The sequence below is a fragment of the Homalodisca vitripennis genome, chromosome 3, assembly GCF_021130785.1.
Source record: "Homalodisca vitripennis isolate AUS2020 chromosome 3, UT_GWSS_2.1, whole genome shotgun sequence".
In the NCBI taxonomy this organism is placed as follows: domain Eukaryota; kingdom Metazoa; phylum Arthropoda; class Insecta; order Hemiptera; family Cicadellidae; genus Homalodisca; species Homalodisca vitripennis.
In genome coordinates, this window is record NC_060209.1 from 67525409 (window position 1) to 67542449 (window position 17041).

At 33.8% G+C, this 17041-nt stretch overlaps 1 protein-coding gene across 1 annotated transcript; it reads left to right on the forward strand.

Annotated features, from left to right (window-relative positions):
• The first annotated feature begins 719 nt into the window (after positions 1–719).
• On the forward strand, positions 720–11971 carry LOC124357017 (ATP-binding cassette sub-family C member 3-like). Its single transcript, XM_046808388.1, has 5 exons — positions 720–926; positions 1902–2060; positions 7839–8005; positions 8614–8808; positions 10672–11971. The coding sequence occupies exons 1-5, from the start codon at positions 735–737 to the stop codon at positions 10781–10783; spliced, it is 825 nt and encodes a 274-aa protein (XP_046664344.1). The 5' UTR covers positions 720–734; the 3' UTR covers positions 10784–11971.
• The last annotated feature ends 5070 nt before the right edge of the window (positions 11972–17041 follow it).

Consider the following 17041-nt stretch of genomic DNA (forward strand, 5'->3'; position numbering starts at 1 on the left):
GTAGTGTGTTTGCATGCACACATAGCACTGCCTGAGTAGTTTTTACTTCTTAGGGTTATTCTGGGGGAGTGGCCTTATAAAATGGCGACCTTGGAGGCGTAGTGGGTCTTGTGTCCCGCCTCCGTAAAATAGTTTTTTAAGTTATCACCAGGTGCCACCAAGATACAGGACTAGCAACACTGTACAAAGACACTATTAGGAACAACTGAAAAGTTCCAAAAATCTCCGCTAGACGTCACAGTTAGTCAGTGAGAACGAATTGACAGTCATTAGTCTGCAACGGAAAATGCCGTGCCTCCTCATACGGGACCAAACAGCAAATGCTGTGCACACTCATTTGGGTATGTTTTGCTGCACTCGTCAACAGGTTAAGAGCCGTCAGGTTTGCCCAAGTGCATTTTAAACAACACAGTCGATCCGCTTTATCATTAACTTGGTTATTCTGATTTTGGACACAGAACAGTCAATAATTTTACTAATCATTTTAAAAGAATTTTCATATTTATACAAATATATAAACAAAAAAAATATAAAGAACACTTCACCAAGGAAACAGTATGGTTTCCGAATATAGTTAAAAGAATTGAAATTTAACCCTATGCTTGATTCTGTCCTTGATACTTACTAAATATAGATAATATGATAGACTGAATGATATTGAATACCATGATATGCAAATAAGGGTTTGCAATTATTTATCTAAAGTAACTATTTTTTCTTACTTTTATTTTTCAATGATTACATTATTAGTTTGTGAGTCTGTTGGGGATTGTTTGCAGGAAGCACCATGGGAAATACAGCCCAGGCCACATCCAGGCTGGCCCAGCCATGGCACTGTGCAATTTAAAGACTACCAAGTGAGGTACAGAGAAGGTCTGGATTTGGTGCTTAGAGGTGTTTCTTTCGTGGTTAACGGCGGAGAAAAGGTAGAGATCTGTATAAAAATTAGATGTACACATAGATTTAAATAAGATTTGCTTGTTTAGGTGTAAAATTTTCTTATATATTTATTTTCCTTCATTCTTTGAAGACAATGTCGGATCTGAACCCACATCCAATACTATAAACATTATCGAATCCATCAGACATTTGAAAAATTGACTTTTAAGTAACTATTAAATAATATTTTTCAATAAATAACAGTAATTACGCATTATTTATTAATCGTTATACCTAAATCTAACAATATCTTCAATTTATGTATGTCTGGTTATGAAAGATATATAAATAACTTCGCTCATCATCAGCTGCTGTCAACAAACATTGACTGCACAGGTGAAAGTTTAAAGGCAAAGTCAGGTAATCAAACCAGCCTCAACTCTCATTGTTTTTCAAGGTTTTCAATCATCCTCATGTACTGTGTTAATACAAGACAACATGTTATTGAAGAATATTATTTTATATATGGAACGTTAATTATTTTGTAGTGAATTAAATTTATTTTTATTATGAGATTCTTAGAAACAAACTTTATATCATTATATTCAAACTATTTCGTGTATAACCTTTTTTTGACATTGTGTAGGTGTGTGTAGGTTTTTTTGACATTGGAGTTATCTCGTACTGTCAGTATTCATTTTTATCTTAGGTAATAATTTGTCAATGTAAGTTTATACAATGTAAATTTGTGACACTATAAATTAAAGAAATATGTATATTAATGAAACTGAAAAGGTATGTATTTGTTATAAACTATATATGTTTTAATAGCCTCTAAATTAGGTAAATCAAGTGTAATTGTATTACATTTTGGTTGGCAAACAATATTTTAACAAAGAAATGCATCCCTCAAAAAATTGATATTGAATCCAGTATGAGACACAGTGTATAAATTGACAATTGAAATTTTTAATCCCTTTTTAGATTATACATGTATTTATGAATACATGTATTTATTCCAGATTGGCATAGTTGGTCGCACTGGAGCAGGCAAGTCCTCTCTCACTCTGAGTCTGTTCCGTATACTGGAAGCTGCTGGGGGACATATTTACATTGATGGTCTGGACATCTCTACAATTGGACTGGGAGATCTCAGGTCCAAGCTTACCATCATTCCTCAGGTTATAATAATAATCTTCCTAAGTGCTAGACATTATATGTTACTGGTATTATTGTACAATTGTATGTTTTAAAGAATAATAGAATTACAAGTATTTGCCATGATTAAGTATTGCATCCTAAGGGAATATATCATCTTCTTAACCCTTTAAGGACCAACCGTCTGATTTATCGCCGGCGGCGTACTATGCGAAAAGGACCAACCGTCTGATTTATCGCCGGCGGCATACTATGCGAAAAGGACCAGCTGTCTTATTTATCGCCGGCGGACTTTTCATATTTTTTAAGAGATATTTTAATCCTCTATATGGAATAAATATACTATTTTTCTATTCCCTGTATGTTTATTACTATGATATCAAATTTTAAACGTCTTTGGAATCATCAGCTTGGTGAAAAAAAATATTTTACGGCCATGTTGCATCGTAATGTTGTCAGGGTACTTTGGGATTATACCGACCACACCCAGACATGAATCGTTATTTGACATTTTGCTTCTACTGATTACTAGATTAGCGTAGAACAAATTTTGTCAATATAAAACAGGAATTGTCTTATCGCAAACCCCTTCCCATCCTCAGACAGAGGTCAAAGTCGAACGGTCTAGTAGATAACGTGATTGCAGAGTCTCACCGCCCGTTCAGCTGGTGCGTCGCTTTGTTGTACTTCCGTGTTTTACCCCTACATTTATACAAACACAAAAATTCAACAAAAACTAAACTCTTTATTGAAAAAAACACACAAAACTTGTTTTTATGTACCGTGCAAAAAACTTAAATAATCATGTGATGCCGCGCGGCCTGCCGTAATCGGGATTCTCGAGAAAGATAACAGCGACAACAATACCGATCACATTACCTGGAAACGCTTGTTGATTGATGGAATGTTAGTTCTGTTACTCAACTACATCGTTTTATAACGTTCTAAATTCATTGAAAAAAGTTTAAGCGTTGGGGGCATATAACGGAATCTGACCCCATTAACAATTTGATAATCGTTGTAAGTTTGTAATTAACCTGTTGGATCCCGTAGCCGCACAGTTGCGACTGAGGCAAGTGTGCAGTCGTGGCCTGTTGCCGTACTGTTGCGGCCGCGCGCAGAGCGTTTTATTTTTGTGTTTTCTTCAACTCAATTCGCTAAATTAAATGACGTTCAATATACCGGGTTACTCGGGAGAACACTGGCTTTCTCGTGAGGTATATTTTGTTTCGCGCTACGATACTTGGCAGCCTGTTTTTACTCTAAACGTCGAGGCGTTTCAGCCGGTTGCTGTTGTTTGTACACAATAATTATGGCTTCGCGTAAGCATGAGTTGTTTGATCAAGATATTAATGAATTATTGGGCAGTGAGTTTAGTGAACTATCTGATAGTGACGACGAAAGTGATGTGGATATTTTCAGTCGTGTAAGAAGTGGTGATTTTATTTTTAGTGAACTAGTTCGTGATGCAGACTTCAACCACGATTTAGGTTATCTCGATGAACCAGTACCAGGACCATCAGGTGATACTGTTTATTCTAATAATCGTTCAAATAAGCCTACTTTGGATAGTGTTGACTTGGTAATAAACGAGGTAGTTCAAAATTATAATCCCAGAAATGACTTTACTGGCAATGAAGGAACTGAATGTAGGCCTAACCCCAATATATATATATATATATATATATATATATATATATATATATATATATATATATATATATATATATAAATTTAAATATGTATATTTGAATTTAGAAATATCAATAATATGAAATAAATAAACATAAAAATAAAACTTATGAGTATATGATTATGCAGATGCAAAAAATAACTATAATGCAAAGTAGTAACCAAGTGCCAGAAAAAACCCGGGCCAGCAGATGCCCCTGTGCTGCCATAACCCGGGACTCAACAGGTTAAAGAGTTGTTTTTTTCGTTCTATCATGTTTGTTTCTATAAATGTATATTTTTGTGTTCTTCATACCGGTGTAGTCGGTATAATCCCAAAGTACCGCATAATATCCTTAGTAGCCTATAAGGTTTTGTATGTTAGGCTATTGGTGAAAAGTGTGTTTTAACCAGTGTTACAGAAAAATTTAATTAATTTACAAACTTTTTATTTTTTATTCCAGGGCTTTCAAATTTTGTACAGTTATAGAGAATTATATGTAGAACTAATAAATACCATTTTTGGTAGTTATTGAAGAACAAACTCTATTTTTTTTCTTTTTTTTATTTTATAAACAGATAAATCAAATTGTTTTTTGCTATATAATGACTTAAATTTATTTTTTCACAATGAACAATTTAATTATGAACATTTTAAGCCTAAAAACAAATCTGTACAATAATTAGTTCTGAAGATATGATTTTTCTCTCAAACGCTTGAAAAATCGCACATTTTTAATATGCACAGTTCTTGGAGCATGGCCAGAAAAACGCAAAAATTTTCTTTGCACATGTCAAATTTTGGTCTGGTCCTAAAAGGGTTAAGCGTGAAAACAGTGCCAAACACATCACCAAGTCGGATAATAAGTCAAAGGCAGTATGGGAAATCATAAACTCAGAAAAGTAAAATAAACAGATGGATAATTGCCTAATGCACATAGAAATACACAATAAAATCGAAGAAGCCCCTTTAAAAATTGCAACGCATCTGAATCAATTCTTTTCGAAAAAACGCAGAAACAACGCTAGAAGAAAACTGTAAACAGCTCCAAAACCTAACCTTTCCCTCTGAGCACAGAATACAAAATTTTAACCACCTTCATATGGAATTCACACCAACAAACCAAGAGGAAGTTCTAAAAATCATACAGTCCCTAAAGTCAAAATTATCCTGTGGAGTAGATGAAATCCCAACAAAGGCTGTCAAACACTGTGCAAAACAATTAGCAGGACCTCTTGTAAGCATGATTAACAAATCCTTTAGCCACAATGGAGCCACAACAAAACCGGTAAATTTTTGACCTATCGCACTTATCTCCACTTTTTCAAAGATAATTGAAAAAAATAGCCCTTTCAAGAATGCTTAAGCATTTGGAACAACACAATGTCATTACCAGAAACCAACATGGATTCTTTAAAGGACAATCTACCATCACAGCAATAAATATCTTAGTCGAATTTGTGACTGACCAACTTGAGAATCACAAACACGTCTCAGCAATTCTGTAGGACTATAGTAAGGCTTTCGATTGCCTAGCGCATAAACTTATCCTTCAGAAACTGTCACAACTGGGAATCAACGGAAAGGCTGGAGATTGGGTTGAAAGCTACCTTGAAGGGCATAGGCAGATGGTTGAGGTCAAAAAATCAATTAATGGGAGAGTTCAAGTTTATAAATCTGTACCACTACCAATAGTACGAGGAGTACCACAGGGCTTGGTACTGGGACCATTTATATTTGCACTGTTTACAAATGAATTCCCACAGCTGTTTACAACTGAGAATGTAGAACCCGTACTCTATGCAGATGACACAACCCTGATTTGTAGCAATGACTCAGCTCTAGAAGTGAACTCAAACATTTTAAACTCAACAAATAAAGCCCTTAAATACTGCCTGTAATGACTTATAGCTATAAACCCACTAAAAACAACACAAATAAATTTCAGTAGAAGATGAGACAACTGTCCAGAAATTCCTGACATTTCAGTTAAAAATCACAAAAAGTTATTGGGAATTACTATTGACTATAACCTATTTTGGAAGAATCACACTGACATCTTAACAAAAAAACTCAGTACTGGAATATTTGCAATACGTCGGATGAAATGGTATACGTGGCATAGACATAGCAGACAGCCTACTATGCGTTGGTTGAATCGCACTTTAGGTATGGCCTGACAGCTTGGGGTGGGACATCTGAGGCAAATCTCACCAAAGTTCTTGTTCTGCAGAAAAAGGCGATTAGGGCGCTTGCAGACCTTAACCCAAAAGACAGTTGCAGAGAGGCTTACAAGTCACTCGGAATTTTAACTGTTGTCGCTCTCTACATCCACGCAGTAATCAGACACAGAAGAAGCAGACTTTCCAAGAGGCAGGGATTTTCACTCGTACAGAACCCGAAGAGTTACTGAGTATCATCTACCTACCCATCATACGACTCAGTACAACCAAGAAAGGCAAGAAACCCTCCTACACGGGACGTAAACTGTTCAACATGTTGCCACCAACACTGAAAGACCTAGAAGGGACAGAACTGAAGACTCAACTAAAAAAAATTGCTAATGGAGAGACCTGTCTACTCCATTAAAGAATACCTGGACCTGGTCATTGACATTGTAAAGCAAGAAACTGAAGCTATTTAGTTATGTATGTTATTAATTAATTAATTTATTTTGTTGACGCCAATACAGATCTTGATGATATGTAAATAAAGATGATTGACTATTGACTATTCTTCTGATGTCAGCCTTAAAGTATGAGTTTGATTGTGCAAAAATTAAACCAAATAAAACATAGTGATGTGATGTTTTAACTCACTAAAGTCAAAGTTTAAAACAAAAAGGTTGTATGTCAAATAACTTTAAACATACCTCAACTCCACTCCAAGTTACGAGAAGCACAAACATTACAACATGAAAGAATACAGCAACTAAAAGTAGGTTCTTACCTTTAGTAAATTATCAGTCCTGTAAGTGATGTAGTTAAATCTACATATTTTGGCACAATATTGCCATCATCAGGATGCAGATAAAAATTACACAAATTAGCTGGCAGTATTGTCAAATCATTTAAAAACTTTACAAATATAGTTCATAAACATTCACAAAAAGAACACACATATTTACAAACTAACTTAGATAAATAACAGGGAAGTTTAAGTCCAGTTCTAGCCATTCCGTAGACATGTCCGTGCACCCCAAAGGTGAAAAGCCCAAATGTTTTAATTTGGCTAATAATAGGACGTTATTTTAATCTAAAAAGTGAACGAATGAATGAATTTTTGTATTTTCCAAATGAATGTACAATATTAAAATCTTAAAATGATCTTTGTGAAACAGTTTTAAAATTACAGAAAGCAGCTTGAAAAAAGCACCATAAAGAAAAGCATGGTCCTTGGGTAAAAAAAAACCCTTGGAATGATCTAACAATACCAAAATAGTGGATTCACTGTCTTTGATCCTTGGCAAGCCAATATTATATCAGTTATATTGAATGAGGTTTCTTTAATTTTTAACATTTTTTGAGATTCCTAGTAAATTTTTTACTTTTATGTCTATTTTGTTATTATTAGCATCCAAAGTGGCCTGACTAACAGAAGGATGACTTAGTGATGGCATGCTAATTTTATGTATGGAGCCTTTGAGCGTATGTATGTATGATGTTTGGAGCGTTGGAAACAATTCTCTTAATATGTACTATCAGCTTCATCTCACTCCATAAGATTATTTTATCATAAATTTTGAGCAATTTTTTACTTTTTCTAGTGTAAACTTATGCTTTAGTATTACACAGCTAAAGGAGAGGATAAATTCCAAGCCTCAAAATCACACGTTCCTTTTTATTGTAACAATAAAGGATGGATGGTAAAGGTCCATAATCCAGTTATCCTTTCAAATCATCCATCGTCAGAAACGAACTTTGGACAATCAATTGTCTCTTTATATTACATAATGGTTACTACATTTTTGGGGATAAAAAAGTATTTTGTAGTTCATAACTAATATTCTTTATAATATAAATTTCTTATACAAAATCAGCCTATCCTTTTAAAGTTTAATAAAGTAATTTTGAAAAGTTGTGGCTATTGATCTTCAATTGTATTGACAAAAATTGATTAATCTTCTCAGGATCCTGTTCTGTTTTCCGGCTCTCTACGTATGAACCTGGATCCATTTGAGGTGTACAGTGACACAGACCTGTGGCGGGCACTGCAACTCGCTCATCTCGACGAGTTTACTCGCTCGCAAACTCAGAAGCTGCATCATTCTATCATTGAGGGTGGTGAAAATTTGAGGTACACTAAGATGTATAAATATGTTACACATAAGAAAAGCAGTGTTGTTTTATATAAAAATTTGCAGGGTTATTTATAAAAACAATTATCTTGTTTCTAATGGTGTGAAGGTGGGCAAACAGACTGTTGCTGCAATCCCTAATATTTCATTGTGCAGCATAATAAACAATGTCTATTGTAAAGTGAGTGGGCTGTTTCAAATGTTCGTGCATTACAAAAGATTGTTTTGTAATTGATTATTAATGTGAAATTAGTTTCAGAGTAGTGTGGCTTTTAAATTAAATTAAATCTCAAGGTTGATTTGGTATGCCTTAGGGCATCAATTAAAAAAAAAACACACAAGTTTATTAAGACTTTTAGTTTATTTAAATCTTACTAAAATTATACACGTTTGTCTTATTATTTGCCGGAAATGACTTTACAAAATTTGGAATACAGTGAAGTCCTAATAATCGGTTACAAATTTTGTTTCTATCTTCATCTCACATACAAAGTTCAAAACCTTTAGCTAATGAATTAAATTTGTAGTTATTTTAAAACTTTTTGATGCAATCACTTTATACAATCTAATTTACATTTTATTGGTTATAATATTTCACATTTTGTAGTGTTGGCCAACGACAGTTGGTATGCCTGGCTCGAGCACTGCTGCGGAAAACTCAGGTGTTGATCCTGGATGAGGCCACCGCTGCCATCGACTTAGAGACTGATGACTTGATACAGCAGACAATACGTGAGGAGTTCAAGGATTGTACAGTGCTCACAATAGCTCACAGGCTCAACACCATCATGGATTCTGACAGGTGTGTACATCTAGTACAATGTAGAAATAAAATAGATAATTTGATACAGCAGAATATCTGAGGAGGATTCTGGAACTGTATAGTACCCCCAAAAGCAACATAACTCAACAAAATAATAGACTATGTTAGGCGAGTGTATAGAGACAATATACATAATATGATATAACCTATAGTAGTTATGCTAAAGTAGATCATCAGTTTTGAATTATAGTACTATCATTAAACTCTATCTTATCCATATGTCAAATGACTGGACTCAGTGTTTTTACAAATCTATTTTTTCTACAATTTTATCATTGCCATTATGGTTACCCATAAGAACATGTAAAAATGTTTGATAATTTTTGCTAGATACCAACACTATATAGAAATAGCATTTTTATACTATTGGGATAAATGAAAAATTCTGCTAGGTGTCACAATATGTCAGTAAGAACATCAGTTCTTAGCACAAGTCTATGACAAAATGGTGTCTCTACTCATTTTGCTATCCTTGGGTGCAATTGTCCTCAGATTAAGCCATCTATATAGTTCATGTCAGATCAAATAATGCCTTTGCTCTTACTATGATTGTCTGTATGATTCGTTTTTGTTATGTGCTTGTCTAATATGAATGCATTCATTGTTCATGCTTTAAGTTCTGCATTTGTCTATACTAATTATTTGTTTATCAATGACCTTATTTGGTGATGAAAAGACCTTGCTCCATAAAGTTCTTTGTTCCCTATTCTGTAATCATTCGTATAATCAAGTGTTGTCTTTTAATCATAATATAATACTTACTCCAAGTCTGTCAATGGGTTTTTTGAAATGACTATGCTATGTCGATTTAGATTGTATAATATTATGTTAAATTGGCAAATAATTTTTTACAAAATTCTGGAAAAATGCTTTTATTCTGCCAAAAACATATATGCCAGCATGTGGTTTTTAACTCTGTCATTGCCAACTTTGATTGTTATGGAGTTTAACCTTCTCATACACAGTAACTTTGGGCACTTATAATTCACTGTGCCAAATCAAAACAAATTCTATGTGAGCCCCACTGCTCCAACTTGTTCTGCTATTGTTTAATTATTTATTATTTCACCTTAAGATGGTTCTAAAGGGTCTAATATAATCAATGTTAATTTTAAACATTTGTGCTTCCAAGCAAAGCAGAAGACTGCTGATGATCTGAGTTAGTAGATTCTTATGCTATGGATTTTTGTGCAGAGGGAGCAAAGGTTTGCAAATACCATTCTCGCTAATGCTTGCAAAATTGTGATCATAACTCGTGAAAGTTAAATTCTGTGCACCAAATTAGAGCCTGAAAACTTTTTACGAAACATCTAGTTCTTCATCTTCCAGAGGACAGATTGTATGGTGTAAGCAAATCTTAAATGTATAGATTAAGCTGCATATAATTGTAAAGGTATTGATGAAAGTGCAGATAGAGGTATTATACCACAGTTTTTGTTGAGTAAATAGACTTTTTTGAGGAGTGATGGGCTACAAAAGTAAACAATTAATTTGTATTGAAACAAGTTGTGACACATCGCTTTCTAGTTCTATATTCTTTATCCTAATTTAATTTGTTGAATTTGTTGTTCAGCTAATCACATGTGCAACTAACCCATCATGCTTTGGTCTATTTAGTATTTAAAACCATTATATGGCTCCCTGAGAGGGTAATTAATGCTAGTGGTAAAAATGCCTATTTATAGCCTAGAAATTAATTTGCAAATTTTATTTTAAGTCGTATCATTGCAAAGTTATTTATCTACTTACTTTTCAATGCTTTGTATATAAATGAATTGGACTTATATTATATACAAAGCATTAAATTATTACAGTAGTTAATTTTAAACTGTATTTTTCCAGGGTGATTGTGTTAGAGAGGGGAACACTTAAAGAGTTTGACTCGCCTACAAATCTACTGAAGCGGCCAGCATCAATCTTCTATGGGATGGCTAAAGATGCTGGTCTGGTATGACAAAAAATGTTGTAGAGTAACTAAAGAAATATTATACATTCTACTTTGTGACATTATTTTAAGGAAATTTGATCCCAAAGATGTCAATAGTTAAGGTTTTGTCAGAGTACTTATTTAATTTTTGGACTATTGGTACTTAAGGAAAATATTTTTCAGTACTTAAAATAACATAATCAATCTGTGAGGTACCAAATATTCAGTTACAGTATCGCACAACTGTGAACACGTAGCTAAAGTTTTCATAATACTGTTATTAGTTTTACTTTTCTGCTTTAGAAAATAAAAAGGGATATAAAGATATTGAAGAAAAGTAAATACATATTTTAAGAGATTCAATAATCTTACATCACATAATTTTTTGTATCAAAATATGCTTTGTCCAAAATATGTGACAGTTTCTGAAAACAATACAACAGCATAAACATGAAGTGTCCATGTTTAATCAAATATAAGTTTAGTTAAGTTTAAGGAATGTATGAGGCCTTACTTTTTAGTTCTTACAGTATTAAGGGATAATAATCTGTGAAAAGGTATGGGTTCTTAAAACCAGCAATTATAATCACTAAAGTTAATATTTTTCAATCTGTCAACGTGATGTTTACATACAAGAATGGATATGGTAAACAAATGTGACAGATGCTGTTTTAACAAATAATATCATATAGTTTAGTAAGTGTGGACGCAATTTTGTTAGAGTTGTTTGTTTTGTTAGAGTAAGGCATTCCTTACACATGCCTTGCCTTTAAAATTATGAACAGTATAGAAAACATCCCTAGCTAAAATATGCAGTGAATAACATCTTAAAAATATTTTTTTAAACACATGTTAATTTGTTGTTCTAAATTAGTAAAACTAAGAGTTTTTCATACTTTTGGACACCTAGTGTATATAATATATAAACTTTTACATTAAAAGTAACAGTTATAGGTTTAAACAGTGATGTACAGTATTTATAAGTTAATTTTTGTACCAAATGAAAGCTATAGAAGATAATTGTTGGTGCCTTTAGGAGTTGTATTCTTAAGATTTAACTTAATATTATTCTTAAGTTGCCATTTTACAGTTTCCAAATACAGGTTGCCTTATAGTGTGATAAATCAGTATTTGTTTTAGTATGAAGATGTTATTTTGTAGGTTTTAAGTTAGTCATAAAATAATGTTGTTATTAAATGTTATTTTAGTTTTTAATTAGAATTTTCTTTTTTCTTTTGAGTCCTCTCTTTAATTTAAAACAGACATATTTACAATATATAAATAAAACATAAACAAAATGTGCACAAAATCACACATTAATTTAACATAGATATCACACAAATGTTGTTTAGAAACAGTAACAGGTGCAGCTAAATTTAAACTAAATGACATAAAATAAAGTACTGAAGTTATATAATGATGGTAATTTAAAAACATTTGTATTTTGAAAAAGGAGCCTTTAGATTTCCTTACACATTGTGGGGGTGAAAAACCTCAGTGCTTGATACCTATGAATTTGGTATATATACTCTTGATAGTGACTATAACGTAAACGCTACTACACCCTAAAAAAGACTGATTCATGCGATATGAGACAGCTAAAGTAAAAGAGATGGACATGGTTGGGAAGGTGAACAATTTAGTGGTAGAAAAGGGGTAACTGAAATGATGCCACTCACCGACGTCAATTTCACAAGTCAAGCACATTGGGAAGTACGTCTGGCATAACATCCTCAGTGTCCATGGGTAGACAAGCAGTTAGAGTCACAGCTAACACTGCAAATATACGAGTGTTTTGCTAGTGGACTTTATGCCGCGAGGAATGACGATTAACTCAGAAGCCTACAACACTGTGGTGTTAGCCAGGTCTACATTTTCACGAACAAGTGAAAATCACTTGGAGCAAGATCAGGACTGGGGAATGAGGAAAAATTTCCCAGTTGAACAAGTTCAAGAGTTCTTGCGTATGGTTTGCCGTGTGAGGTCAAGCATTGTCTTGGAAGCAAAATTTTGCATGAAAACTTTTCTTGGCACTTGTTTTGAACAGCTCTCCTAAGATTGGCAATGTTTGGTATTACCACTCATAGTTTATTGTTGCACCTCACTCGAGAATAGCAATAAGAAGCTCGGTTATTTTGAAATGGGGGTTTTCACAAATCTTTTCGTCAACTTTGGTGACCAGATCATCAGTCATAATGCACTCTTTTCAGACATCCACTCTTTTCTTGATCATGAACGTTTGTTCTGCCATTTTAAAACTTAATGCACAACTTCTTAACAGAACTTTCAGTCATTACGTTGTTCCTGTATACTTGACACAGTTCCCGATGAATTGGTTTTAAGTTTTTTGCAATCAATTCAAATCACAGACCACACCTTACACCTAGCAGGATTTTCGATTGCAGCACACGTTTCAAACTTGAATATAAAAAAATGGGCAGTGTGGAGATGTTCCAGTTGTCACAGCTGGATGCCGACTGAGGTGCTGAGCATGAGCACACTAATGTATACGTGATTGGTGCATGCCTGGCAGCATCAGGTAAAAGCGTTCCTTACCTTCTGAATAGCCATGATATATATTATCATATCTTACATATTACAAGAATAAAAAGTATAATTAAGGGGCAGTCCCTTATTATGCAATGCTGAAATCAGACTTCAGACCTCCCTCCCCCTCTTTGTAATGGACTCCTAGAATTAGCATGAACCCTCCTCTGTAGTATACAGAACACTTCCACCAACACACTCTCCCTCCAATTTATATCCAAAGTAAAAATTGACACAATACTACCAATATAGTACTACCATCTACTTGGACAAATGAAACTCGGACCAACAAAACAGTGATTTACTCGGTCATTTGCTATTCGGACAACTGAAATTATTTAAATGTACTACCTCTCATGGCTAGGATATTTGAAACTCAGAACATTGAAATGCTTCAACTGCAACAATGGTATCACAAAATATTTCTGACTTAATTTAATTTGTCCTTTCATAGACCTAAGGTTCTAGACCTGTTCAACTTATGATTCTTGGTCATTACAATTAAGGGTGCGCTCTACCACTCTGGTGAACGCTGATGCAAGGGTTTTGGATCTGCCTCATTGTAGGTTCATTTTTTGAGCTATTACAAACATATTGATGTCATTTAAGTAACTAAATATTTGTATAGGTGTATTAGTTTTTGAAATTTCAATTTCGATTCAACTTAAGCTGCACATCAGGTGGAAAGTTTTTTTAAAAAAGGGTATTTTCAACGTTTCATAAAATAAAAACGCGAATTTTTATTAAAGAATAAAATACGGACATTTGTAGATTGGAATATAGTAAGAGTAAAACTGCAAACGGTTTATTAAAAAGTTCTGAAGTTAAGGTACAATAAGGCAGACATGAAAGGTCTGCAAGCGCTATTCAACGCTCTGTCAGGTGGCGCACGTGGCGGCTACAGCCGGAAACTGTAGGCAACTCTCCCACCACTACCTGCTGGATATTTCCCCTCACCTGCTTTTGCTAGGTTATAACGTGTGGCCTTTCAGTGTTGGTGTTCCTTCAATTTGTTGATTTATAAAATCTACCCCGCGCGGCGCCGGGTCTTTCCATCGGCCATGGACGAAACACTACTTACGCGCCACCGTTGCGCGCCCATGCTATGAATGATCGTGTCGTGTGGAAGCTCTCATATACATCTTCATATCACCGAAATAGTGTTGGTGAACTCTTTCCGTAACAATAAATTCGTAACGTTTAACAACTACCTCTACCTCCTGGGGAACAATAAATTATTGAATAATGTCAATATTTTCAAAATATGAGTGACATACCTCATTATGAGGTATTTTGTTTAGTGCAATATTATAGTCTAACTATAATAGGTTTTATTTGACTTAATGTATGATTGCTTCATTTGATTGTTAAACAAATCTCATTACATGAGCAGCTATTACCCATTACAAAATAAAGGAATTAAAATTTTAACATTTTAATTAAAATTCCACTTTTTACTTTTTACTACAAATGCATATTGCCAGAACTAGTTAACCCAAGATACCCTCGAGGGCTTCCTGTGAGAGACAGACTAGATAACAGTGCAATATAATGCACCTTAAAAACTCTAATGATTAGAACTTCAACTATTTCGGACTTCAGTTATTGAGGTAAACGTGGTATTTTTTATTGAGTTAGGACGACGATTTTTTGTTATCATTAAACTGTACTCCACTACCTATATAATTATCGAGAAAAAAATCACTTCCGGTCGGTAAATACCGAAGAAACGCTCTCTACAGATTCAAGTTTTGACGATTTTGGATTTCACTGGTTGAGTGGTTGAGATAAAGTGGTACTTAGAATTTTGTTAGGACATTAATTTTATGTAATAATTCTACGCCGACTAATAAATATATAATTATCGAGTAAAAAACAAAAATAATCACTTCCGATCGGAATATACTAAGGAAAATGAAATAATACCTCAGTTAATGAAATCCAAAGTAGTCGGAACTTCTTATCAGTAGAGTTTTTCCAGTGTATTATCCGACCGGAAGGGATTTTGTCAAATTTTCTTCGATAATTATATAGGTATCAGTCGGCGTTCAATTGATATCTAAAATCAATGTTCTATAATAACTCTAAGTACCACTTTTACCTCAACGACTCAACCAGTGAAATCCAAAATCGTCAAAATCTGAATCAGTAGAGCTTTTCCTCGGTATTTTCCAACCGGAAGTGATTTTAATGTTTTTTCTCGATAATTATATATGTATTAGTCGGCGTACAATTAATACATAAAATCAACGTCCTAACATAATTCTAAGTACCACTTTTATTTACCTCAACCACTCAACTATTGAAATCCAAAATCGTCAAAACTTTAATCTATAGAGAGCTTTTCTTCGGTATTTACCGACAGAAAGTGATTTTTTCTCGATAATTATATAGCTTCAGTGTACAGTTTAATGATAACAAAAATCGTCGTCCTAACTCAATTGAAAACACCACGTTTACCTCAAACACTGAAGTCCAAATAAGTTGAAGTTCTAATCAGTAGAGTTTTTCAAGTGTTTTTTCCGTCCGAAAGTGATTTTCTATATTTTTTCGATAATTATATACACGTCTACAGTTTAATGACACCTAAAATCAACGTCGTAACTTAATTCTAAGCTGTCATTTTACGTCCCCAAGACGAATTTGAACGAAGTGGTCGCTAATTTAAACTGTTCGCCGTGTTACGGTTCAGGTTACTTTGCGATTTATACTTTTACTCGTTTGATACTTTATGATTTAAACGAAAGGACAATTATATTTTTAACAGCGGTCAATTTAATCAATTAAATCAATCAATTTAATCTTTATAGACAAGAGTAATGATAACTCTCCTTTTTTCTCCTGCTCTATGCTTTATTTTTTAATATGTCTTAAAATTTCGGGAGGGGTCCGGACCCCCTGGACCCCCCCCTTCGCTACGCCACTGAGAGCAACTGATATAGTAATTCATTTAATTCACATGTATACCTATATTATCCCTTACAATCATGGAGACTAGTGGTAAAAAACAAACTACACAATTAACACTTAGAGTGCTAATCCCGTAATTTTACGAAACAGCGAAATTTCCGAAGAATGCTAATCCCGTAGTTTTACGTGGTTGTCATTTCAATTGGTATTATATTACATTGTCCGTATTTAAACGGGTTTTGCCTACTCTACAATGTTATTTGGGTTTGTAGTAACACGATTAACCGTTAGAAAACGTCAGATGTATTGAATGAGCTTAATGACAAAGCGACTTCGGTCGCATTGTTTACGTGCCGCTGACGTGACGTTCGTTGCAGCCGGCAGTCGATGTCGCAATCATGGCTTATCGCAGCTTGAACGACGGTTGCGATCAGTGATGTATTAGATGAAGATAGTTTTATTGGTGTTGATAGTATTTTTGACGATTCTGACATCGATCCTGATTTCATGGAAGAAGATGAGACACATATTTCAGGTAAGAATAAGTCTATATAAACATCAGTCTAAAAGTTCGTGAATCAAACTATAATTTGTATTAAAATAAATTAACTTTATTCAACTAATGTTCTATTTATATGAATAAAATGAAAATATACTCATATTTTACACGGTATATTATTATGTTACAGATGCTGAAAACAGTACTGACGGCGAAAGTGATGCCGACGCATCAACATGTCGGCATAGTTTTTTGTCAAAAAACTACAAAACATAAAAACATGATTTGTATTATTCAAAGAACATTTTATATTTGTAAATGGGTCATTG